Source organism: Sipha flava, unplaced genomic scaffold (genome assembly GCF_003268045.1).
Source record: "Sipha flava isolate LNK unplaced genomic scaffold, YSA_version1 67_pilon_pilon, whole genome shotgun sequence".
Classification (NCBI taxonomy): domain Eukaryota; kingdom Metazoa; phylum Arthropoda; class Insecta; order Hemiptera; family Aphididae; genus Sipha; species Sipha flava.
Genome location: NW_020273607.1, coordinates 872,796 through 899,570, shown reverse-complemented (window position 1 = coordinate 899,570; position 26,775 = coordinate 872,796). Strand labels below are relative to the sequence as shown.

General features: G+C 33.3%; 1 protein-coding gene across 1 annotated transcript; it reads right to left on the bottom strand.

Annotated features, from left to right (window-relative positions):
• Window positions 1–306: 306 nt before the first annotated feature.
• Window positions 307–16,935, bottom strand: LOC112691889 (glutamate receptor 2-like). The gene is made up of 10 exons (XM_025566322.1): window positions 16,731–16,935; window positions 16,019–16,170; window positions 14,894–15,253; window positions 13,828–13,943; window positions 3,950–4,120; window positions 2,163–2,386; window positions 1,535–1,743; window positions 940–1,062; window positions 723–871; window positions 307–597 (listed from the first exon to the last, which is right to left on the bottom strand). The coding sequence occupies exons 1-10, from the start codon at window positions 16,879–16,881 to the stop codon at window positions 324–326; spliced, it is 1,929 nt and encodes a 642-aa protein (XP_025422107.1). The 5' UTR covers window positions 16,882–16,935; the 3' UTR covers window positions 307–323.
• Between the last annotated feature and the right edge of the window lie 9,840 nt (window positions 16,936–26,775).

The following is a 26,775-nucleotide window of genomic DNA, read 5'->3' as shown; positions in this document are numbered from 1 at the left end:
AGTCATAGAAAACTACTATTTTTATAAATATGCATTATGCATATAATTCTAGCTTTTTCATCGTTATCTTATTTGGCTTGTTTTTTATTATTTACTCGAATCGGCTTATTTCGACTATAATTTAAAACTTACTTTTTAAACAAACTCAAAAACATAAGTTGAACAATGGTAAATAAATTGTACATGGATAAACAACGACATTGTTTCTGAAATTGAATTAACTTTTAATAATTATAGACATTACACCTACTTATTCATAGTACACATATAATACGCTACTGATAAGGTACAGTAATATAATAAAGCTTGTTGTAATCGATTTATCATTTATTGTAAACGAAAGAGACATCAATATTTTTACGTGGAACGTCGACTTTTCCATGGTGGCTCGTGTACGCACTGTACGCCATTTCCAAAACCAAAATTATGATAGAAATGCATAACCCGCACCCGTATATCTGAAGCATGGGGTATATTTCCTTTATTGATACGCTGACAAACTGATTGGCCCGGTTCGATGAATCGCACACAGGCTTTGGTGGTATCCACTGTCGAATGATTCGGTTCTTCAGTCCCACCTCTTGTTGGAGAATTATTCTGAAAAGTTATAAAGTGCGATCAAATTACCTATTCATAACTGTACGGAGAATAACCGTGATTAGAGAATTGCGAATTTAAAAAAAAAAAAAAAAAAAAACTACGAGTTGTCGGTATTGACTGACTTCTGTTTGAAAATGTCTTTATATCCAGATTTCTTGACCACAGCTAATGCGAGGATCGGCAATTTGAAAAGAGGAATCTCTGAAAACCCGCACTTTTCTTCTTCTCTCCATAGACGACTGATCAGTTTGTAAGCGGACACGACTTCAACCTGAAAATGATTGAATTTTTTTTTTGAATCCGGATGTTTATAAGGAATATTTAAATGTGCATGCTGACCATAAATCCGTGAAACTCTGTACGGATCCTGGCGATACCCTCTGAGGCTACAGTAAACTTTCGTGAGCCTTCAACTTTCATCTTTTTATCGTAGAGCTTTCGTAATAGTGGATCATCAGTCTCCTTGACGATTCAAATCCAAAAAGGAAAAACATTTAAATTGATTTTATTAAATCTTAAATAAAATGAATTATTCAATTGTTTGTTGAACTAACTTCGCACAATATTACTTAGTACACTGTAAGACATGATATGTTTTTGATTTATTTTATGTATGCCTGTATCTCACCACTATCTTTTCCTATAAATCTGTTGTGAAAGGATGAGTATCTGTTTAAGATTGACAAAGAAAGAGAGGAATACAAACATATCAGTTATCAGTTTATGACATTATGGAAAATCTTTTAACGTATCATTTATATGTGCACGAGAAAATAATATATATATTTCTAGGGTAAGATTTTTTCGTGAGTTGCAATTATTATAAAATGTCTAGAACATTTTATAGTTTAAATGTCAACAATAAACTCTATGTTCACTTTGTTTGGGTTTTAAGTTTTTGATCTGGTGAATGACACCTTATCGTTGTACTCACGTCGAAGTAAACCTCACTATACGGAGTAATCTGCGCGCTGAACGTCATCGAAGATTCTACGAGGTTTTTGATTGTATTTATGGAGTTGCTGGGTGATTGAAGTAGCGCTACGATGCTGGCCGAGTACGAAGTGAACAGAAACACTGCGGTCAAGAACAGCACGAAAATAGAAACCCGTATGGACACTGTGTTCAGGTTCATTGTGCATCCTGTATGCGAGACGAAAAAATTAATCATTCTAAGATTTTATAATCAGTACGTCATATTTTTTTAACTACATTTCCCTAGCAACCACACCCCGGTATTACGGGTCCAAAGTAAAAGCCATAATTTTTGGTAGGTTCGTGTCGATATTTGTCTTATTTTCAAGACTATTTAATGCACGGATAGCGTTCTGGTTTTCAAAGTAACACGCGGGCGTGAAACGTTTCATTCTAACCGTAAACCGACCGGGTGGATAAAATTCGTCGCAGCAGATGGTTGGCATACACGGCACGATCAAAGCTAATATCAAATCGGACCAGGGCGTTGACCGTTTAGGGCTTAAAAATACAAGAAACGCGATGCAGTATGTCCGCAGCGAATGTTAAAAACATTGTTGAATCGAGTGGAAAACGAATTGTATTACCTTGTTGGCAAATAGCCCCGTGGACGATTGTCACTGAGTCCAGTACGGTGAGGGTCTCGTCGTCTGTGTTTTTGAACTTCTTCGTGACGCGCGATAAGAACACGATGAGCCCAGTGAACGCGAGAAACGTGAAAAACGTCATCATCCACACCTCCGTTTTGAACGGCAACACGCATATGTTCCGGACGCTGGATAGCGGTGGTTGTTTGAACAGAGCACCTTGCCTACAACAGCAATCAATGACGGATCATCGAAATGTACATTTCTCGTGACACCGGTCAACGGGTTCGTCGAATGGGTAAACGAATAAATTCGGAATCGTCACCTGTAAAATATTACCAGGTATTGTTCGCACGAACCAGTAGCATATTTGAGGGAGGAGTGAGGAGGGCGATCGCCTTCCCATTGCTCAAGTTATTTGTATATATTCTTATTATAAATTTATGTTAGGAATATTACATTTAAATTTTAAATTTTAGTTTTATTGTATTTTATTTACCTTTCTCGAGATGTGCAATGAGTAAAAGATACAACTATAAAATGGACCAATAGGTACATATTCAAGAACATAAGCATATGTATAAAAAAATAATGTACTTAACTAATGTATAATGCTCGTAAATTTAGTACCGCCCCCCCACCATAAAATTAAGTCAAGTATGCCACTGGCACGAGCGCAACAACACGTCGAGTTCTGCCCACTCCGATCACGTGAAATCGCGTTCAACGTTAAGGCTGCACTGCTCAGAACGGTTAAAACTATAGATAATACATCATACATAATACATTATGTATTATATATGGTTAAAACATTTCCAACTGTGAAACGTGCGCTCACGGAGAGCTCATTTGAGCGGATATTTATTTTTTTTCAAGCTACCGATTCGTCCAACACGTTTTTAAAAACGTAAGCACGACGAGAAGGTGCGCCATACACGATGGAATGGGGCGATTGTAAACTCCACCAGAATATCGGTTAAGATAAAAAGGTAATAAAAGATCTAATGTAAACTCAGTCATTTTTTTTCTTACCTGTAATGGATATATGTAAACTGCACCAGTTTTTATGTGTTTTGCCTGTGAATCCTTTCATAGTCATCTAAGAAATTAATTTTATAAAAATCAACCGAATGCTCATATTTTTAGTAAAGTTTTTTCCGAATTTCAAATCCATTCTTATATAAAACTAAATGACATAAAAAAAATATGACAGTGTTACAGGATGCTATAAATAGGTACTCTAATGGAGTAATACTAGACTTAGAATATTTACAAATTGTATCACATCATTTTAGTTTACATACATGACATAACTATATATTTTTGGATTATTAAGTATAACGATTATTTATTATGATTTAAATATTTTGTGTGAATGATATGATATTGTATTATAATATAATTTTTTTTTTTAATAATATATCATATTCATTTCATACTATTACTTGATTTTTTTCACTGGCGGAGTTTACACGAACCCAATTTTACCTGTTTTTTTTTTTCTAGCGGAGTTTACAGTAAAATAAGGTACTTGTGGCGGATCTTACATGCGCCCGATGGAATGGTATACCGAATCGCCTAACATGGACTCGTTTTTATATCACAGAATTGACATAATCCGCACTACGGTCTACGAAACAGAAACACGTAAAATATATTTTTTCCGAACCGAAACGGTATTTTTAAAATCACGGCGTCCGCCGGTGCGTTTCGAGCGCCGCCGAGTCGTTAAACAACCGCGTCGGCAAATCTATGTGCAAATCATGTGTATCGAAGTTTATACTTACTCTCTATAAAACGTCCCGATTGTATAATCTATCACCATCATTCGGTCGGCTCGAATGAAGCTGCCGATCCCACCGAAATCGCATTCTTCCCTTTGCAGCTGACCCGTGAGTCCGCCGAACGAACCGTTTCCCAGATCCCAGCCAAAGCTGTTCACGATTTCCAGATCCATCCTTTCGTTGGCGGGCGCACGAAAAGGAGAAATAATAAAAAATTAACTTTTTTAATTAAAAAACGCATCCAAACTATTTTCCGGTTCGAACGGACGGCGAAGAATGACCGTAAGAATTACATTATTAATAGTTAAGAATTATCTGCGGCAATGAGTTAGGTATACGTTTCGTACAGTGCGGTAATATTTAAAATAATCGATTTCGGTAAAATCGAACTGATCGCTCCAGTGGCGTAGCCAGGGGGGGCTAAGGGGGCTATAGCCTCCCCCATGGGCCGTGTTTATATGTATAATGTATCTTGAATATTTAATAGAATCAATGCTCGTTTTAATCAAAGGCATATTGATGTTATGCCACTTGAAGGACTTATTCCGGCCAATTTAAATATGTATGACGATAAAAATATTATAAAAGCTGCTAAAATATATGTCCAAGATCTCCATGATGATACCTCATCTACAATCAGGGCTGACCTGTTCATACGGAGGCAACAATGGAGTCAAAATACTATTCCAAAACCGAATTCTGCTCTTGATTCACTCTCTCATCGCACCAATCTTCGACCTAACATTAAAATACTTTTAAAATTATTCGCCACGTTACCAGTTACCTCTTTCATTCCGGAAAGAACGTTTTCAGCACTTAATCGCTTAAAAAATTTTTTAAAAAGCACCATGTCGGAAAACAGACTGAATGGGTTAGCTATGACTAATATAAATAAAAAAGAGCAATTCGATGAAAGTGAAACAATAACTGAATTTGCCAGAAATTCGCCTAAGAGAATGCAGCTGTCAGAGTGGAGCAAGTGACTGAACACTGAAACCAAAATTATTATTATTATTATAAATTACTAGTTGACCCGACAAACGTTGTTTTATCATATAAATTATTTCTAGAGAATATTTTTCTAGAAAAAAATAACTAATTAAATATAAGCATGTAAGAATGTGGGTAAGAATAAGGATGTAAGGAAGAGATATGGAGTGCTATGAATGGTAACGAAATATAAAAACGAAAAAACATCAAACATTTATTTTTTTAATAATTTATTAAAATTGATCCATTAAAATTATATATATCGCTAATTATGACAATATTAGTAAAAAACAATATCTATCCCTTAATGCAACAGAGTGTACAATATCTTTTGTTATCCCATCTTTCACCAACACAAACTGGATGGTTCGAGAGCACGTCACGTATAATTGTCCGTGTGAAAAATATGATGTGCTCAAATCTAAGCCACAGACAGATATCGTTTGGTCTTGAGACTTATTGATAGTCATTGCAAATGCCAATCTAATTGGAAATTGAAGGCATTTAAATTGTATTGGCACATCTGTGGCCAATACAATTTAATTTCCAGGCACGTCATTGAGTATAAACATTATAGATTCTGAGCGAAGCGAGAAATGTACAAAATTTAACATCATGATTTTTTTTTATCTGTCTATAAGATGTTATCATTAAGGTACATTTAAGTAATTTTTTTATAATTCTCAACAGTTTTCCAAATAATTAAGATAATATAAAATATTTCACTTCAAAAGTAGTTGACATAAAATATAAATTTAAATATTCCGTTTCCATGGTTGATGATGATCTATGAAATGTTTACTTCTAATAGTAACGAGCTTGATATTTCATTCTTATATGAGAATTTGTATTAGCTACATTCAAGTGACCAAGTGTATTCGTATATGAACTTACTGAATATTAAGTAATAACCGTATAAGTGAAGATTATAATCTTAATATATTTGCGATAATATTGTTGAATAACTTGAATATTTTTGAAAAATCACTTTTTTCTTCAATTTTTATAATAATTTATAAAACAAATTGAAAACCATGGACTCAGCTGCAGCAGGAAGTTCCACAAAACAACAGAACGAAAGCGGATCATCATTAAAAAGTAAAAGAAAGCTCGTCGAGGAGATTGATCCATTGAATGAAATGCTGTCGAGAAAATATAAGAGGTTTTACTTAGAATAATTATATATTCGTAGATTTGTTTTCACCTTAAATAATATTTAAAAGGACGAAGGTGTACGCTGGGAGTAAAAGGGCTGTGAATCCAGAAGTTCCAAGTCTCAAAGATACTTGCATAAATTCCCTAAAGAAGAACTTAGACGGTACATATTATTTTCTCGGTTTATGGTGATATATACATGATTTTAACTCTAGTTTGATGTCACCAGTATATTGATATTATTGTAATATTATTTTATGTTAATTTTTTTAGATTTAAAATCTACTCAAGGGATCCCATTCGACTATCTGGAACCAGCCCTGAAATTCGCTACTCCCGAGCAGTTGCACAGAATTGAAAAAAATAATATTTATCTGATGCAACACACCAATGAACTGTGGGAACACCACACTAAGAAACATTTCCCGAACGAGTACCCTTACAAAGATGAATCATGGAGAGACGTGTACTTTGTAATTATCAATAGTTTTTTATTTCTTAACGTAAGTTTTGTGCCCATCCATTAGTCGCCAGTGCGTTATTATGGTTGTTGATAGTAAGATATAAAATTACACTCATTACTCACAAAACAAGATGTATATATAACATATTAAGGTTTCTGCGCATATCAGCAAACATGTATCAGTTATCTAGTAATTTTTTCAATTGTACTGATGATGAATGTTATTCGCATTTAACCATAGTCCTTTATTGTTTAGACATGCGTAGAAAAACGCGAAGATAAATTTAATGTGTTGCGGTTGATGATGAAGTCGAACTCACTCAATAAAAAACGTGGTATTGTACTAGTACCAGCCGCGAAATGGTAAAAGGACGAATATGTTATATCGATTTTTAAAAAAATAATTAAATTGTGTTTAATGACTGCACAATGAATTAGTCATACATTTTTTCAAGGGTAGAGGAGCCATTTCTATAACCTTATGTTATAGATAATCACAAATATTAAAATATTTTATCAAAATGATATTAAATTTATCAATTTTTATAGTGATACGAAGAAAAAAAAATAAGAAAAGCACCTGAATCTAAAGTATCTGAAAAAACAAACATCCACACACAAGACCGAAAAATAATAGTTAGATTTTCGACATATATAATTATATTTATAGTTACACGTACAATGTACACTTTACGTGTTACCGTCAATGATAAATTAACATTATTTACATTAACATTTAGTTAATAATAATTTCAAATGGTTTTGTCAATGACTAAATTTAACATAGTTTCAACCTTCGTTGTACCTACGGAATAAATGTCAATACTCGTCGATTTGCTAAACAAATTTTTACGTAAATAACGCTTTTCTATGTGAGAGTCCATATTTATGGATCTCCATAAAAGTAATAAAATAATCTGTGCATTTGAAGGCGTCATGTTCCTCTGTACAGAGCACAGTACCTTATTACATGTTTAATTTTCATCGACTCTGCATACCACATGATCATTATGACTACAATATCACTTATGAAAATGATAGACAAATCTTGAAAATTATGTGTGATTTTTGAAGTATTTATGTCATTGACTGTAACACTTAGCTTAAATTAGGCATACCATAATTATATCTTTCAATAATATTATTGCCCATAAAAAACACTTAAACATGTATTGGACATTTTCAATAACGCCTTAATAACTCTCTGTTGACGGTAACATATAATATGCTGTTGTATACTTATGTCCCCAAAGATTTGTGATATTTTGTGTACGTAAAATATAAAATAAATATTTGTTGAATTTTGATTTTATTGTATTTTTAAATGTGGTTATAGGTATAAGATAACAAAACGTGAAAAGTTTTTAGTAAAATTATAAACATGGTCGTATGCATTGAAAGTTTGCGAATAAATGTTAAATAATTATTCCATTTTGTAAAAAATATGAAAAATATGTTTGAAAATATGTATTTGTTTATTAATATTGTGGTTTCAAGGTAAATAAATTATAATTGATTTATTTAATTTATAATCGCATATGGAATACACTTAGTTTTATCTAAAGTTGGTTGTGCACTGCGACCAATCTGAATACGAAATCAAATACCTAATCGTATACTTCTGCAGTCATACGAACTATTTTTAGTCATAGAAGGTGATCCATGCGTCTTAATTCCCTGAGATACGTTTTTCGAAGGTAATGGTAAATTAATTTCATGTGTATAAGAACTATTCACCTGTATTCAGTGGCGTAGCCAAGGGGGGGGAAGCTAAGAGGGCTATAGCCTACCCCATGGGTCGTGTTTATATGTATAATGTATCTTGACTATTTAATAGAATCAACGCTCGTTTTAATCAAAGGCATATTGATGTTATGCCACTTAAAGGACTTATTCCGGCCAATTTCAATATGTATGACGATAAAAATATTATAAAAGCTGCTAAAATATATGTCCAAGATCTCCATGATGATACCTCATCTACAATCAGAGCTGAACTGTTTATATGGAGGCAACAATGGAGTCAAAATACTATTCCAAAACCGAATTCTGCTCTTGATTCACTCTCTCATCGCACCAATCTTCGATCTAACATTAAAATACTTTTACAATTATTCGCCACGTTACCAGTTACCTCTTTCATTCCGGAAAGAACGTTTTCAGCACTTAATCGCTTAAAAATTTTTTTAAAAAGCACCATGTCGGAAAACAGACTGAATGGGTTAGCTATGACTAATGTAAATAAAAAAGAGCAATTCGATGAAAGTGAAACAATAACTGAATTTGCCAGAAATTCGCCTAAGAGAATGCAGCTGTCAGAGTGGAGCAAGTGACTGAACACTGAAACCAAAATTATTATTATTATTATAAATTATATATTAATAAATATTTTTAAAATTATACTAAAATGCTTGAATTACGTTTAGAAACTTGGAGGTAGATGGTAATGGGGGGGGGGGGTTAAGGGTGAATTCTCATATCCTCTCTTACCTTACTTATCCAAAAAAAGTGGTTAGCCCCCCCCCCCCCATTTAAAAATCCTGGCTACGCCACTGGATCGCTCGTATCGACGCAAATTATGCGCATTATTTTATACACTGTCAGTGACGTGGAGATATGGGTAAACGAGAGGCGACTGCCTCTCAGTTTTTCTTTGTTTGGGGGAGAGAGGGGTGTATGTCGACAAAATATACTTGCCTGTGAAAATTGTTGAGTTCGACTCGCCACTGTCCAATGTAATGGTATTAATCGGAGATGTTAGGTGTAGAAAATTGATTATAAACTGAGTAAAGTTACACATCGAATACCGAGTAAGGGTCGTGTAAAAATGCAGTTTTACGCCAGTGTAAGGACCGAGTCTTAATTATAACACTGAGTGAGTACTATCGAATATAATTGTCGAATACCCGGAACATCTATACTATTAATGTATGATAATACTGATACAGTGTGGGCCGAATCAATGACCTATCGAACATATTTTCGTTTCAAGTGATATGTTTCGTCGAATATCGACTCTGATTATGAATACGATTCTTGTTCACGGGATGTAAACTGTTTATATGATGTAAAGAAGTAATTTTTTGGATCTCGAGAGGAACGAGAAAAATTACACGTTTCGAACGTACGTGTTGTTTGTTATTCCCGCAGTTGGTCCGGAGTCATTTTGTACGGTTTACACATTAACGTTCCGAACTGACAACGATATTTATCGCGTTGTTACGTTTGATCGAGATAATAGCGAACAGAAGATTTTTTCGCTTTCAAATGTGCGGGGATCGAAAAAGAATCATTGCATTCGGAAATCGGTTCTGCGTGTAGCGTTGCGATATTACTATTGCGATTTTGCATTTTAAGAGCTCGTAAAAAAAAAAAGCCTACTCGATTTCCAATAGAAGAAATACTAAAAAAATTACGCATTGTAACGCAAATCGAAGAGTAAGTCGTTCACATTATTCAGGAACGAATCGTACAAGCCATACGTTTTTTCTTTTATAAAAATTTATATAATTATATAATTTTTTTTTTTTTTACTACCGAATAAATTTTATGTTTACTTTTCGTCAGCCAATGAAGTATATTTATGTACATTTTAAAATTTGACCATCATCCGTGTACCGTTGAATATACACATGTTTTGCGTCGACCGATTTTTCTTTTTCTTTACTCCAGGCGCGGATACAAGAGGAGGTTAGGGAACAAGGAAACGATGGCCTACCTCAAATGTCGAGAAACAAAAAAAAAAAAAATTAAAGCAACTATCAAAAAACAAAACTGTTTAGGATGTTATTTTGTAGGTTTCATATAAATCAGCGGTTTCCAACCCATGGGCCGCGAGCAGGTGGTACTGAGCCGTGAACCATATTATATTAACATTATTTACATATATTTGTAAAATATTAAATATCAGTAAGTGAAGAAGATTCGTTGATTGAACTTTCATGTGATCAGACTCTGAAATCGTTTTTTAAAACTACACCATTATTACCATTCTAGTTAAATATTCGGCAAGATTTTCCAGCAATTTCTAAAATTTGATTTAGAAACTTGGTGGGCTATATTTCGACAACTTGTGTGTCTGTGTAAACGAGCTTTTTCTACATTAATTTTTTTAAAAAATAAATTTAGGAATAAATTTAATTTTGAGTGATTTAAGGCTAAACATTTTCATTTTTAATCCAGATATTGATTCTCTTGTGGGGGACAATCCAAAATTACATTGTTTAACTCTTGAATAATCTGGTTCAATAAAGTTTTTTTTTTTTTTTTGATAAACAATTTTTTTTTTAATAAATAAATTATAATAACTGACGTATGTGCACATTATACATATATAACTATTGGTGAGCCTCAAAGATTTTCTATGAAATTGGTGGTCTGTACTACTAAAAAGGTTGGGAACCACTGATGTAAATTATGAATAATAATAATAGATAACTGCATTGTCTTGTGGATCGTTCTATTTATAGTTGGGGAATTTCTAATCGCGTCGACTGACGACGTGACGGATACCGATCGTCGTCTCATATCGTAATCACCCGCATTTATATGCCTACCGTTTATATAAATGTTTCATTCGTAACATTCATTTTATTCTGTGCAACTAAACAGTCTACATCAAGTATGAACTTCTGACACCGATGATAATACATCTTTAAAAATGATGCGTAATTTATATTAAATCAATTTTAGGATAAACTGGACTCGCTCTTTTGAATATCCACTGTGATATTGACTTAGACGCAGGCACGTAACCAGACATATTTCTATAAGAGGGCCAACATTTTTTGGCCCCTTTTTGTAGTTGTATTTATCAAATGTGCGTTCGATATCCGTATTTGGAATTACTAGTTTTCAATCTATTAATACACGTACTATTGTCTTATCTCAAATTATCAAGTGACGAATATTTATAAAATAGAATCTCAGAATTTAATTTTTGTTATACGATCGTTAATTATATGGAATGGACGCATGTAAACTCCGCCACAAGTACCATTTTTTACTGTTAACTCCTACTACTGTTAACTAGAAAAATAAAACTTGTAAAATTGGGTTCATGTAAACTCCGCCACTAAAAAAAAATCATGTAAAATTTAATACATGTAAACATTGCCAGTGAAGAAAACCGAGAAGTAGTATAAAATTAATATGATATGTTATTAAAAGTAATACGTAATAAGTAATAATAAGTGAATATTATTATTATAATATATAATATCGTACCTCCATTTTATTTCACCGTCTGGTATATTTTATATTTTGGTTATATTTGTAGTTGGTTGTTAAATAGAACCTATAAATTGCCTCGTTGACCAGTAATTAATTTTATATTATTACTTTGTTGCAACATATTTCGTTCAATACAAAATATACACGAAGACACGCAGCTACGAATGATTATGTTCGTCAAAGTATACTTTACGTATACCTTACCTACTGCCAACATCATCAATGGAAATACTAATTTCAAATAATATGTAGATAAAATTATTAATAAATGAACCAATGTGGATATATATTGAAATGAATGGAACCAGGATAATAATCTTATCAATTTCGACGTACATCATCGCAATAGACGTCAACGTATTTAATGTGAGAAGGCACGTGGTAATGTGAGCAATGAGCAGGTAAACAACAACAAAAAAAAAAAAACTGGAGGAATTTACATATACCTATTATAGGTAAGAAAAAAAAACTGGCGGAGTTTACACTAGACCTTTTATAATCTTTTTATCTTAACCGATATTTTAGCGGAGTTTACAATCGCCCATATGGAATATACATTCAGAATTTAGCTGGTTTGGGACAACTCAACACCATAATATTTAAAAATCAAAATCAAGGGGGCCACTGATTTTTCTTAGGGGGCCAGGCCCCTTAAGCCCCCCCCCCTTGACGACGTGCCTGCTTAGACGTCAATAAAGTCATTGACATGTTTTCGAGCCGCACGTGCTTCGCACTGCCGGCACTCGTGCCACATGATTCGCGTGTCCAAGGAGGCTTGATATCGGTCCTTCCCGATCCCTCCGCCGCCGACTATCACAGTCCGGCCACGAATCTCACCGATTATCGTGCGCGACGACATCGATGGAGGGAGGGCGTACAGCGGTGACTCGTTACTTTTTCATTTTCAGTTCTTTTTTTTTTTTTGTCTTTCACTTTTCCTTCTTCGTGTCGTGGTGCCGCCTCGACCCGTGTACGTTATTAACTTGCGATTGCGTTCTGTTTTTCTGCCAATCGACATGTGTACCCCTTTTCGTCGTCGTCGTCGTTACATTCGAGATAAGTGCGTCCTCGTCGCCACCATAAATTTATTAACGTGTGTGCGCCTTCACCGTAGCTGTTCAAAACGGCGGGTACGTTCGTGTTGTTGCCCTGTTCGTGTGCGCTGTTTCATCATGTGCAACTCCCATCTCGTAGTGTCAAGAATGATGTCCATAATTTCCATCGTCGGGTAATAGTCGTTTATTATTATTATTATCATTGTTAAAAGTCTATGATCAGCGAATGAGGTTCTGGTCATTTATATTATAAATATCTGTTAATTTATTATTATTCTGGGGCGCCTCGTAAATTCAATATTTGTATATTATTATTATAATTATTAAACGCAACGCGCATCCATTGTATGCCTTTTTGTTGTTTTTCAATCGCTAACATCGAATCGTACGATCGGTCTTCAATATACTTATCCCGCGACCAAACGCGAGTCTTGGCGGTTATCTGCCACAGCCGTAAGAGCCGCCACGGCGTTGACAACATGTTGTCAAAAACCAAAAAAAAATTAGATTTTGCTCTATAACTTTGATTCAATTTCATATTTAATATTTTTTCATTGTTCTTATAGGATTTTTTTTTTCAATGTACCTACCTATTATTTTTAAAATGTTTAGTTGAAAGTCTATTTCTTTATTGTGTTAATTAAGAAGTATTTATGGTAAATCGTAGTACTTATAATATCATAGGATTATTGAATTTCATATATTATATTATGTTTACAATATAATATGGCCCCCTCATATTAATTATTCTGATTCTGCGCCTATTTTACTGGTCAACATACGCAACATATTTACGTGGCATAACGGTGTTGTGTTAACTATCGGATTTATGCAGTGGATACATATATACTATGTACTATACAGTTTCAACGGAGCGTATAAACAATTAATATTGTATTTCACTACGGTTATTTTGTAATAACATTATATCATCGACCGTTCGTCCGGTAAAAAAAAAAAAAAATCGTTCGCTTCACTTGTCCTACTTAAAGTTCAGCTGGTCTTGTAGAATCATATTTAAATCGTTGTGCATGTGAGCAAATATGTCCAGATCGGCGTCTGCAAACGGATAGAATCCATCGAATTTGGTCGGCTCCGTGATCTGATAGGAACACGACAGCAATAATATACGCAGTACAGTACAATGATGTGTAATTGTATACAAGGATGTGCCCAACATTTGTATTGGGGGGGAGATGGTTTAATTTTTTAAGTTAGTATAAAATTGACAACTAGATCATTAAAATAAGTAGATATAACCTGTATTATAAATGCTTACATAAAAAAATGTAATAATGTATATAAAAAAGAAAATGTATTTTTTTCTAATACGGTTAAAAAAGTGAACATTTTTTCATTTAATATAACTCGTAAAAGATGTTAAGCTGTAGTTAATGTTTTTTTATTCACCGAATTTTCTAAATTATCTAAAGCTTTAAAAATTGGAATAAAAATGTATTCAAACCATTTAATACAGCCATGTTTTAAAACCCATTTAGTTTCACAAATAGCAACAAGTGTTTAGTATTGGATGAAAGAGTATTTTGTATTGGTATTAATTTTTTTAAAATTCCAGTTCACAGTTGAGTCCCTCCAAAAAAAAAAAAAAAAAATGTAAATACTTAAAACGCTTCTAACACAGTTTCTTAAGGTTTATTTCTAATATTCTTAGGGTTTATATTCTTGATTATTTGAAAATAAAATGCAATGTGTGCATAATATTTTACTCAAATATTAATGAACAAAATTATAATTCACTGAGACTGTCAGTGGCACCTAACTCCACGTAGTTCAATTGAACTGCCTAGAAAATTGGAATATTAACAAAAAAAATTAAAAATTTTCAAAATTTTTAAATCAAATTAATTATTTGACAAATGTTTTCTATTTAAAACTGTATATTTATTTATATATGTTTAAAAAAAATTTTTGTGTATTTGAAATGAGAGAAGAATTGGAAAAAGTGGATGGGTCAATCTAATTATTTGAATTTATATTTCAATTTTATAAATCGGGTCAGTCAAAAAACACTGCGGTTCGAAATGTACTCACCACCGTGGTCGCCTTAAGCGTGATGCCTCGTAAATCCGTTCTCGGCGATACTGAGTTCCTGTTCAGTTCCAGCACACCGTCGCTCGTCACCGTGCCGTGCTTGTACACGCGGATCCGTTCCGCTTTGCCCACCTTGAAGCCCTCCCAAATATCCCACGTGCCGCCGGCGTCATCCGTCTCGACCAGCAGCAGTACGTTGGATTCCGGCAGCACGTACGCGTCGGCTAAGTGGTTTTCGAAAGTCTCCAGTGCTGTTGCCGAGCTGGACCAAGTCGAGTCCGTATCCTGCCGCCGCCGACGCCGCCGAGGATCTACCAGTATCCAATCGTTTTGTCTGCTGAACAGTCGATTTTCCGAAGCCTATTTACATTGCACATGGACTTGTTTTTATGTTCGTCGGCCGTTTTCCAAACGTAAATGTTACGGGCAATATGAAACACTGGGCGATTTACACGTTGCTTCGGCCATTTGGTCCTGCCCGAACAATTTGAACCACGGACGGAAATGTTAATAATACTCATTATTATAATTGTACAATATTTTACTAATCATACTTTTATTATAATTAAGAACAAAATATAAAATATCAGTATAAATATTTCTTACTCGTTATTCATATTTTTCTAGTATCTACTGTTTTTCCATATCAGATTGATAAAAGTAATATAGCTGTGTCGATACGATCAGTCAACAATATATGAACAATAATTTATGAACACCTGGTCAATAAAACAGTCAAGTTTTCGTGCTTTTCGAGAAACTTTGTACTTTGTAATTATTTGTTTATAATCGAAGTTCAAATTGTTCGGGTAATGTGTACATTATTCCATATTGCCCGTAACATGTTTTACGTAATTTGCACGTACTTTTTACGCAATGTGTATAACCGCAGTGTGTAAGGCGCGGAAAAGGGGAGGTATATAATGATATGTCCGTTGATGGGAAGTGAATATTAGGTATGTTAGGTATGTTATGTGCAGGGCTGTAGTGTATTTAACGCTCTTGTCAATCATCAGGACGACTATGGGAACTACACGTGTATTTCTATGAAACTATTATAATTAGTTCATGATACATCTTATATTAACGGTCATTATCATCGAGTTAAAAACAATAGCGCATAACCTGCCGGAATAGCGTGGTCGCGATTTGAGTACACGACACGTCGACCAGGATACCGCATCTGTACCACGTGTTGAACGTTGGAATTGCGGACGGTCGAAAGCCCACGGATATATTGGCCGACGACAGTCCCAACAGCAACCGGTTAACAGAATCTGCGAACGGAAACGTTACGTTCATAATATTACTGTTGGAAAAATGAAGTAAATAAATAAAAAAGTAAAAATATTATAACAATATCGGGATAATACAAGGAGTTGTTTTATTGTATCCCAAGTTTTAACACGCTGACTAACGAACTACAGACGCAACCGTGCCGTCGTGTTTCGCGATTATAATATTATATCTAACCATAGTCGTGTGGACGGTTGATGTGAAAACCGGATCGAAGCCGATAATCGGCGTTTAGTACAGATATAATACTAATGAAAAATATATATAGGAATTAAATTTAACTCGAGACTAAATCTAGGAAAAATATTACATACACGGTTATCACTGATTTATTAGTGCATGCACAGCTCCATAACACCATTATTCTAAAGGACACGTTTATCAATATTATTGAAGAGGTATTTTTCGTGATCTCTGTAGCTGATTTGTTGAAAAGTGTGCGCTTTGGGGTGATGGCCAGTAGAATACAGGCCGGAAAGATTTACGGATAGTGAAAAAAAATTTTTTTCTTAAAAATACTATACATAACATTCCAAGTCACCTGAGGACCAGCAGGTGGAAGCCGTTACCGTTGACACGTGCTTCTGTGCAAACACATTGATCAACGCGTTTATCAAACCTTTGTATTCCTCTGACGACGATGGTTTGAAATTCGTCATCACCAGGCACAGTAAAACCATGACGTTTCGCATAACGAAGAAATTTGACCGTCCCGAGTGAACCACGGAAACTTAGTCTTCCCGACAAATACGGATTTAGTGCACTGCGTTTCAAGATACTCAAAACGATTCCTATCGCATGTTATTCGTTTACCTAATTTTTTATTTATTTAATTTTTTCAACGAAAAACTTGTTACTGTTCAATATTTAATTTAATAGTGCTGGAATGTAGTAGTTAACAAAGGTATTTTCGGAATGGACGACGTTAAATCAAAGAAAATAATAATAGAAAATAATGTATTTAACTTCCAAAATAGAACTAGGTCATTTTTATTTATTATACGAATACGATTTGTGTTAACTGCCGAGTAAATAATAATCAAAAACGATTATTGTTTGTTCTACCATTTACAACAGAGACACGCATAGGACTTTTATTTTTTATGTATAAGAGTAAAAAAAATAAAAAAATTGTAATTGACGAAAATCAATACATTTTTTTAGATTTCTTAGATTCTTTTGGGTGATAGGTAGTTTTCGAAATAATTAGTAAAGAATTTTATTTTGTTAGCTAAAATGTCCGTTAGAGCACTTAATAATTTTGAACAAACATCGTAAAATCGTTTTGCTGCCATAAAGTAAACGTATGTTTGAGGATCGTTTTGGTAATTTATTTTAAAAATGTTGAGACATGAAAAATTGGTCTGTTTAAAAAAAAAAAAAAAAATTGATATTATAATAATACGATAAAAGAACGGGAATTGTGCCGAAATATTTTTTCGGCAGAATTCCATAAAAAATAAATTAAGATAAATTATCATAATTAATTTTAAATAATTATCATTGGTAATAAGACGTATATTTGTCTAAAACTGAATAGTTATCCGAAAAATAATAATATTTTTTAAAAACTAGATGATATTTTTATTCCTTTAAAGATGTGAAATTCAGAAAAAAAAAATGAAGAATAATATAGAATTACAATTCAAAATGTAGGCGTAATCTCGATATTGTATTAAATTACAAATAAATAAACATAGTACTTTGACGCAATTAAAATGTGCAATAATAACGTTCATAGTTCTTTAGAATAAGAGTGAGGAAAAAAGACGATTTATTGGCTACGAATGTGGTGTCGTTATGACGTGGTTTTAAGAAATCTCAATTTTATCTAATCATGTAATGAAGCTGATAACAATGAACATATTGTGTCGAACTGACAAAAAAAAATTACTTTTGTTTTTATCACAGTATCCCTGCAAATTAATGTATCAATTTAGTAATTATTATATGGGTATTTAAGGACAATATTGTTCGGAAGTATTTTGATATTTATAATGATAATATAGTCGAGATATCTTTATCAATTGATTTTATTAATTAAATTGGTGGTCGTCGGAGATGATATTATAACCAAATTGCCACTTTGATGCACCAAAGTGCACCAAAGTCCATTCGAATAAATGCTATGTTAGTTGACATAATTATCAAAATATTTTTATGCAATAAACGCATCGGCTTTACGTAAGTTATGTTGCCTGTACATAAGGCGTGCTTGAAGAGTTTATTTGTACATTATTATCATTGTTCCAACAAAATGTGATTACAACTACGATTTTACATGAGTTATACACAATAATCGTATACGAACCGTGATGAGATTTTATGATCAAACAATTCGTTACTATATACAGTGTGTCTTTTATCACTAATTTTTCAATAAGACCCTTAAAGTAGCTTCAAGTAAGCGTAAACTTTTATTTAAATCTTATTGCACAATATTGTCAGCTACGTCGTAACAACATATCGTTAAACATTATATAACCATGTTTTCAAATGATTCATTGACGATATTTGGTTTTAATCTTTGCGAATTCAACATTTTTAATTTAATTGTATTATTAAAAACCGTGCACTGCAGTAGTACTTGGTCAGAACAAGAACAACCAAAGTTTACCATTTGTCGGGTGGTTATTTTGTAATAAGAAAATGAATAGTATTGGTCCAGTATCCATTTTTAATTTTCCAACAGCAACTTTTATGTGTCTCAAAAATTAGTCGACTCAAGTGTTAATTATAGCAGTTTTTGATCTTGGCCCATTAGTATTTTGGTAAAAAGAACAGTGAACGTGATGACGTGACATGAGCCGAAATTCGATGTTGTTTTATAAAATAACAAGAGTTATCGTGTTGTGATTTTTTAATTAGAAAATATAATACTATGTTAATTTCGTTCGAATAACGGTACCGAACGGATTTTACTAAGCATTTGTTTCAGCGAAACGTATATTTTGGAAAATAATAATATACGTTTCGCTAAAAAAAATAATAATAATAATTTTATTGTATAATTATTTTATCATAATGAATAATGTTTATTTTGGAGATTAATAATAATCATTATTCGAAAGCAAAAGTATATCGTTACAATGCGTTGCTCGTGTACTCGATTACATATAGACGTGTGCACGAGTGAAAACCACGACGGAATAAAGTTTTCGACAAAAACGAGCAGTATCTCCGAACATATTTAAAAATATCACGGTGATTTTCTCGTAAAAATAATAAATTTCAATGTTGTCATGTCGGCATACGTTGCACCGCGTGAACTCGAGGACGTATTCGACAAACTGTACGCATTGGTGCGCGGAAAAAAATTTCGGACATTAAACTAACGTTTGCTTGAAGTAGGTTTAAAAAAAAAAAAAACACATTTTCAAAATGCGCAGAACTGTACGCATCGCTTGATACGTTAGAATTTTAAACCAAACAAATAAGAACATAACAACGCCATACATCACATTTATTCGCGAAACACCGGGTAAAAAAATTGCACGCAAAATAATACTGCACTATTAACGATAATATATTTTTTTTTTTATTATTGCGATTATTATGTGCGTGAACATCATATAGAACGCAATACATCGTTAAGATTAATAAATTGTGGAACGCACACGGATGCCGTTTAACGGAAAACTAAATCGCTCCGCGCTGACGGACGAAAAACGAGCGCACGTAATATTTTATGGACGTATAACGCACGTTTTTCCTGCGATATCCGCAGATGGTAGCGATAATTGTATTATTATGTGCATTTGGCCGGATCGCTACGCAGCACGGACGCGGCAGATTCTCTGGCGTTAAAAAATGTATTTAATAACAATAAATTATAACAATATGTCTCGTCCCGAGACCTCTTATGTCACGATTGAAAATTATTGTCGTAAATTATATCGCGATAAACATCGACCGGTTCGTCAGACTGCCGGCCGAAAACGTATCCGTTAAACAGAAGAGTGCGGTACAATAAAAAATTGAATGAGAAAAAAAATGAAAAAAAGAAGAAAGAAACACGAAACCAAACGAAAACACATACGTTACGGTGGAGGAGAAGGAGAAAAAACGTTGTATTATAAACTTGTACGTATAATTATCGTGATCGCCCGCCGCCGAACATTTCGCTTGACGAACACATCAAACCCGCACGGCGGAGCAGTTAACGAACTGTGCGACGCATGCGCGTACACATATGATATTGTACGAATCGCATTGATCGATAGTATATAACGATAGTACACGATTAGAGTAACGATTAAAAAGTGGAAAAAAAAAACATTGGAATTACGCGTCGTCGTCCCGAAACGGAGAGAAAAAAAAAGAACCATCATTTTATTTATCAACGGACATCGGTAAACTGGTCTTGAAAATAAAAATTAACCTCGACCGAGTGAAGACTTGAAGACTTTTTTCCTTCCACTATTATTCTGCATCTCCTTCTTCTCCTTCTCCTCCTCCTCCGGTCGGTCTAAATTCCATTTACGTAACATACGCATACGTACGTGCGCGCACATCTCATTACGACCCCGTAATGGTGCAGCACGTATTTTACGGCGCGTTACGATTTCCCGAATTCCTTTAGTGACCGTCGGTCGACGGAAATTAATTATCGGAGCCGCGGGCAGAGGCGCACAAAAGACCGTTCAAAGAGTACGACGGGCGCACGGGTATCGTTATTTATACGCATTATTACGTGCACGTGGTCTCTCCTATCTTTCGCCAGCCCTTTGGTCCAGGACATGGTTCGGTGTGCGTCGTGCGGCGGAAGGGCGAAGCGGAAGACAACGATAATAATATTGTTACGTGTCGTGCGGTCGCCTCTTCTTGTTCGTGTACGTTATTCTTCGACTCGCACAACGCGTAACGCACATCAAACCCGGTAACGATAAAAATTAATAACGAAAGAGAATAAAACGAGCGAGAGAGGATTTTTTCTCGGTCGTTATGGTTTTTTTTTTTTTTTTTGTCTTCCCCCCATTGATATTTCTACCGTATAACTACCGCCGTATACAACAACGACGAGCGCACGCACAAGATGTCCGTGTAATTGTATTTAACGAGTGACGCTCGAGATAAACCGTTAATGATTTATCCGACTGTGTACACATAACGAAACGTAGCTGTTCTATGTACGTATCTACTACGTATAAGTATTAGCAAAAAGTACATAGTGTGTAGCAGAATTTTATTTTTTTCATTTGTCCGAAGAATTTTGTTGCGGTACGAACGAAACCTGTTACCAATAATAATAATAATAATTATGTATATATATATTATACTAGCTGATCCTTGCCCGTGACGAATTCAATGGCCGTGGATTTACTACCTTTTGAAACTCCATTAATGTAGTAGCACTAATCTGCATACATTTTGAATACAGTTATATTCGGATTGTCTTGATCGAACATAAAACAGCGGATACTCGACGTGTTCTATTGGGCGTACACCGTTTGGATGAATCGGCTCAAAATATAGTCTGGGCGAATAGATATATACCGTTTGGGCGAGGATTATTTAACTAAAAATATAAAATGGTATAAAAATGCTTATAATATACACTCAACAATTAATTAAACAAAATTATATAAAATATTAATAATTAACAATAAATTATATTTTAAAAAAATATTTATATGAATATTGATAATATTATTAAATATATATATTATATAAATATATAAGTAGTTAGTAATCTACAGTCAAAAAATTATAAATACAGTTACATATAATGTAATTAGTATATTTTAAATAATCTATTGGCTTTGTATGAAAATTCTTATGACATATATTCAACAATTAATTGAAAAAAATCATATAAAATATAAATAATTAATAATAAGTTCTGTTTAAAAAAATATTGATATAAATATTATTAATATTATTATTTATAAGTAGGAAATAATCTACAGTCAAAAAATTTAAATAATAAAATAAAATTACAGATAATATAATTATTAGTAGTTTTCAAAGCAATCTATTGGTCTGATATTTTAAACTTAAACATTTTATATATTCTAATTGGTTGATATCCCCTCTTTTATATTTATTCCATGTTTCTTGTATAAACTCTATTTTTTGTTAGCAATAATATTATTCGTATCTGTCATCAGATTTTTACCTCGCACAGGTAAAAATAATTTCTCTCTCCCAAACGGACTATTATTTTTTTTGGTCAAAATTATTACCTTCGCCCAAACGACCACCGCCCGTTCTACTACGGTAAAAAAAGAAACGGATTTTGTTTGTTTATTGGGAAAAAAAGGAAACTTTATTTGTTTATTGATTCTTTTATCTTAATGCTAGCGGATAAACGATATTTTGAATTTTTTCGGTAAGCGTGTAAGTATAGAGAGTTTTGAGTATTTTAACTCTGAAACAAGATATAATTGGATATTCTTGTTGATGGTTATAGGGAAATCTAAACGCATTGTAAACTGTAATCGCTTAAAATCAAATGGCGAATCGGTCAAAAACATTGAAATTCGTGGTATCAGCACATCTTTATATTTGTTGATTGTTGTGGCTTCGATCAAATTCCGGGATGATTTTATAACAACGTTAAGTGGCGAATATCAACTTTTTAAGTTAAGATGTGTGATTGCATTCCAGATGGTTCCAAAGAGTTGAGAAACTATTGGATAGTTGACTACTTATTCCTCATCTACAACTGCGTCAATCGATTTGTACTTGACAACTTCAGCCATTAGCTTCAATCGAATTTGTTAGTTTATTTTTGTTGACATCATCACTCTTCGGAGCCGAAATTGTTCTTTCGCAAAGCTAATTATGATCTTTTAAATGGTTTTCAACATCGGGAATAACTTTGAAAATCTCAAAATTTGGGAAAATGTTTGAACGAAAAAAATCAAAATTAAATATCAAATATCGCCAGGGGGAGTATTGGGACCATTTTGCCCCAAGCTCTAGTCTAGGAAAGATTAAAGGGTTTCATTAAAATCCAAATTTATTAGAAGTATTCGGCGTTACCCATTAGAAATGATTGATATTAATATATTATTTATAAATTATTTTTCTTTATGAAATATTAATAAATGTAATTAAATAAAATTAACAGAAATTTATATAAAAGCACTATTATACATGGTACATTTTAGTTATTCTAATTTCTAAATAGTTATAACCGCAATTTGTTATTGTTATTGCTGGATTGTTGAGAATGATATCAGTTTATTCATGTTTACGTAAAAATTCGTTATCGCTATCGTTATCGACACCACAACATCCAAGTTCTTATTTTCTATGACCGTTTTTAAATTATATAGGAATAAATATATATGTTACTTGATATTAATACATTATTGAAAAGTTATGGAAAATGTAATTCATAGTATTGGGGCATTTAAACTATCTTGATTGGTCGAGGTTTAGAAAACCATATTTATGACGATTTTGTAAACGTTATGTGTATTTTTTTTATTATACTCGAATAATATTATAATAATGGAGGGTTCTCCGAATTAATTTGCACCGGGTCGGATCCTAAAAATCCTTAGACGGCTCTGATTATATACATTGGTACGCGTATTGCGTTGGTAAATCAAACCATGAAATCACGCATGAAAATTGATTTATTGTTCTTCTCGATGAGATCCGTTTGTTCGTACGGAGGGATTTTGGAGATTTTTTTCAAACGAAGAAGATGAAATATGTTTGTTTTCCACAGCGTATAGGTATGCATGTTTTCTGCGAACCGTGAAACCAAAAAAAAGTCGAAGATCCTGAAACGAAAATTTAGTTCGTTTCGAATCCAAAGTTACCGGATTATAAACGACGTTGAAACAAACTACTGTTTCGAGAATATACTTGTATTACAGGCGAGTAGAAACTTTTTTTTTTTTTTTAATACTTCTACTGTAGCGGCGCGCGCAGTCCGAGCTGTTTTTATTTGCGATAGAAGTACTCGTATAAATAATATTAAAAAGTAATATAACACATAATATATCATGTCAACAAAACGTGAAAACGACCAGTTTTGTGATTAATTAGAAACATTTATTAAGGATTAATCAGTAAAACGTGTTAAACGAGATCAACTGCAATAATAAATTTGCATTGCGATTCGCAAGTGCACATACGTATTATATGCATATAAATATATATATATATATATGATTTATAGTAATGTATTATATTATATCGACGCGATGGGTTTCCATTTAGAGCGGAGTCTCTTCAATAATTCATCGGCCATGTGCAATCGCTATACATAATTATTATATTGCTGTGTACTAACGTTTCAAATGGGGAAAAAAAACCGGTGACAATGATGACAATTTTCGCACTTACTGTTTACTGCAGTAACGGTTTGCTGCACAGCAAATATACACGAGGACGCTTAACACACACTTCACGACTACCCATTATTTATTTTCATAAGACACCGATTTGCGTAAATCTTGTCGTTTGCAAAGTGCGGACCAGCACTACATGGCGCAAATGATCATAATATTATTGTCATCTATCATATTTTGATAGTACGCGCGCTCAATACCGCCATACTTAAAACGGTTATAAATAGTTTTTAAAATATTGAAAAAGATCGACCGAAACAATGATTGTAAAACGGCACTGACAATCATCATCGTTTATTGTGTACACAAATTATGGGACTTCCACCTCCGAGACGGTATGATTAAAAACATTTATACGGTAATTTTATGTCAGAACATTCGATTTGGAGGAACTGGTAAAAATCTGAGTAGTATGTTTCTACGTCTCGTAAATGTACACATAATAGTGAATCGATCGTCAGCCGGCAATACGTTAGACAGAAATTCTATTGTGAGAAATTGGATTTTAAACGTACGTGCCATGAATATCTACCACATATCTTCAGGCACGGTGAATTTAATATATTCCGTTGAGCCTAGCCAAAAAACGGTGTCATATTGTTTTGATCGGAAAACCTTATGTCAACAACTAAATGTATAAATCATTTTGATTGCGTATTAAAAATAGAAATCTGGGTTATCGAACGCGCTGTAGCGATGGTTCTGCAGGGTGAGGGTCCAGCGAGTATGTACTAACTTTACCTGGGGAAAAGCAAAAATATAACTCCTCCGACGGAAGCGACAATTATAACGTGTCCGTTAATTTAATGTACATCGGCAAACAACGTAATATCACGGCTGGAGTTGCAATTTTGAATGATAAGTTTTCGTTTTTAATTTTTTAAATTGATATAGCCAGAATCAAGTTTAGTACGATTCGATCGAGCCACTGCATAGATACGTATCACGAAAGCGAAGGTTTCTCAACCTCACCTTGGTCCGTGCAACGGGAGTATGTAATTTACACCATTCCAGGTAGTCAAAAGTAGAATTTGTAATTTGCACCAAAATAAATATCTATTTGTTCGATTATTGAACATCCAATTATTCCTAAGTATCCTCGTCAACGTCGAGACTAGATATGACAATAATAATTTTTTTCCTAAAATAATGAAATTATTATACTGTTATCATAAATTATTGACTGTTCTTAGAATGTAGCTTTGAGATCTGAAGTACCGTACAGGTAAATCGGTGTAAATAAATTTAATAGCGGCTCAGAATCTAAAACCTAAAATTCTGTGTTATTAGCTTCTTATATCTCGTTATATATAGAAACCTGTACGTTGAGTACCCCGACAAAATATCGCAACTAAAATTTCGCGAATATATTCTAAAGAAATTATACCGCCGTATATTATTATCGCGTCTGTATATTGCATTTAAATTTATATTATTTAATCGTATTCATCTTTTACCTAGCAATGCATTCATGTATACGGGTTTTTTATTTTATAATTTCTATTTAGTATTACTTTGTATTGTAACTTTGACGCTTTTACAGTTTCACACTTTTATACAGTTTTAAAAGTTTAGAGTATTTTTTTATTTATTTAAAATTTATTTCAATTTATAAACGGTTTGAGACGTCAACAAAACCAAATGCAAATTAAAATAAGTCAAAGTGTAGTTGGAAATCCAAACACGCCAAATGAAGACAGCAAGACAGTCATTTGGGTTGAACGAGTAAAGAAAGTAGTAGAAGATTATCTTCAAGGTATTTCATTGAATACATACTTCCATTAATTAATGTACATATATTTTATTTTTTTTTTAATTCTTATATCAATTTCATTAAATTATACATATTTTTATCATTTTTATCAATTCTACTATATATTAATATAACGATATTATATGCTTGAAATATTTATTTATAATTAAATTAATGCTATATTTCATGCTGACGATATGTATACTGACGTTATTCTATGCAATATAATGGTTTAGCAATGTTTCGTCGGCGATTCGTACGTTGATACTATCGAAATATTAATGAAAAAAGTAGATTTTAATTTTGGTGCAAATTACAATTCCTATTTCTTTTTACCCGAGGGCGATGAAAATGAAAATTACATATCCTTACATTTGGGGCAAATCACAAGCGCATTTCAAACGTTTCGGTGCAAATCACTCATGTTGTATATATTTTGGGTGAATTTCGGTGCGAATTGACTACGGCCCGTGCGACCACCGAAAAAGACGCGCGATTCGCTGGACCCTGGTTGCGGGCGG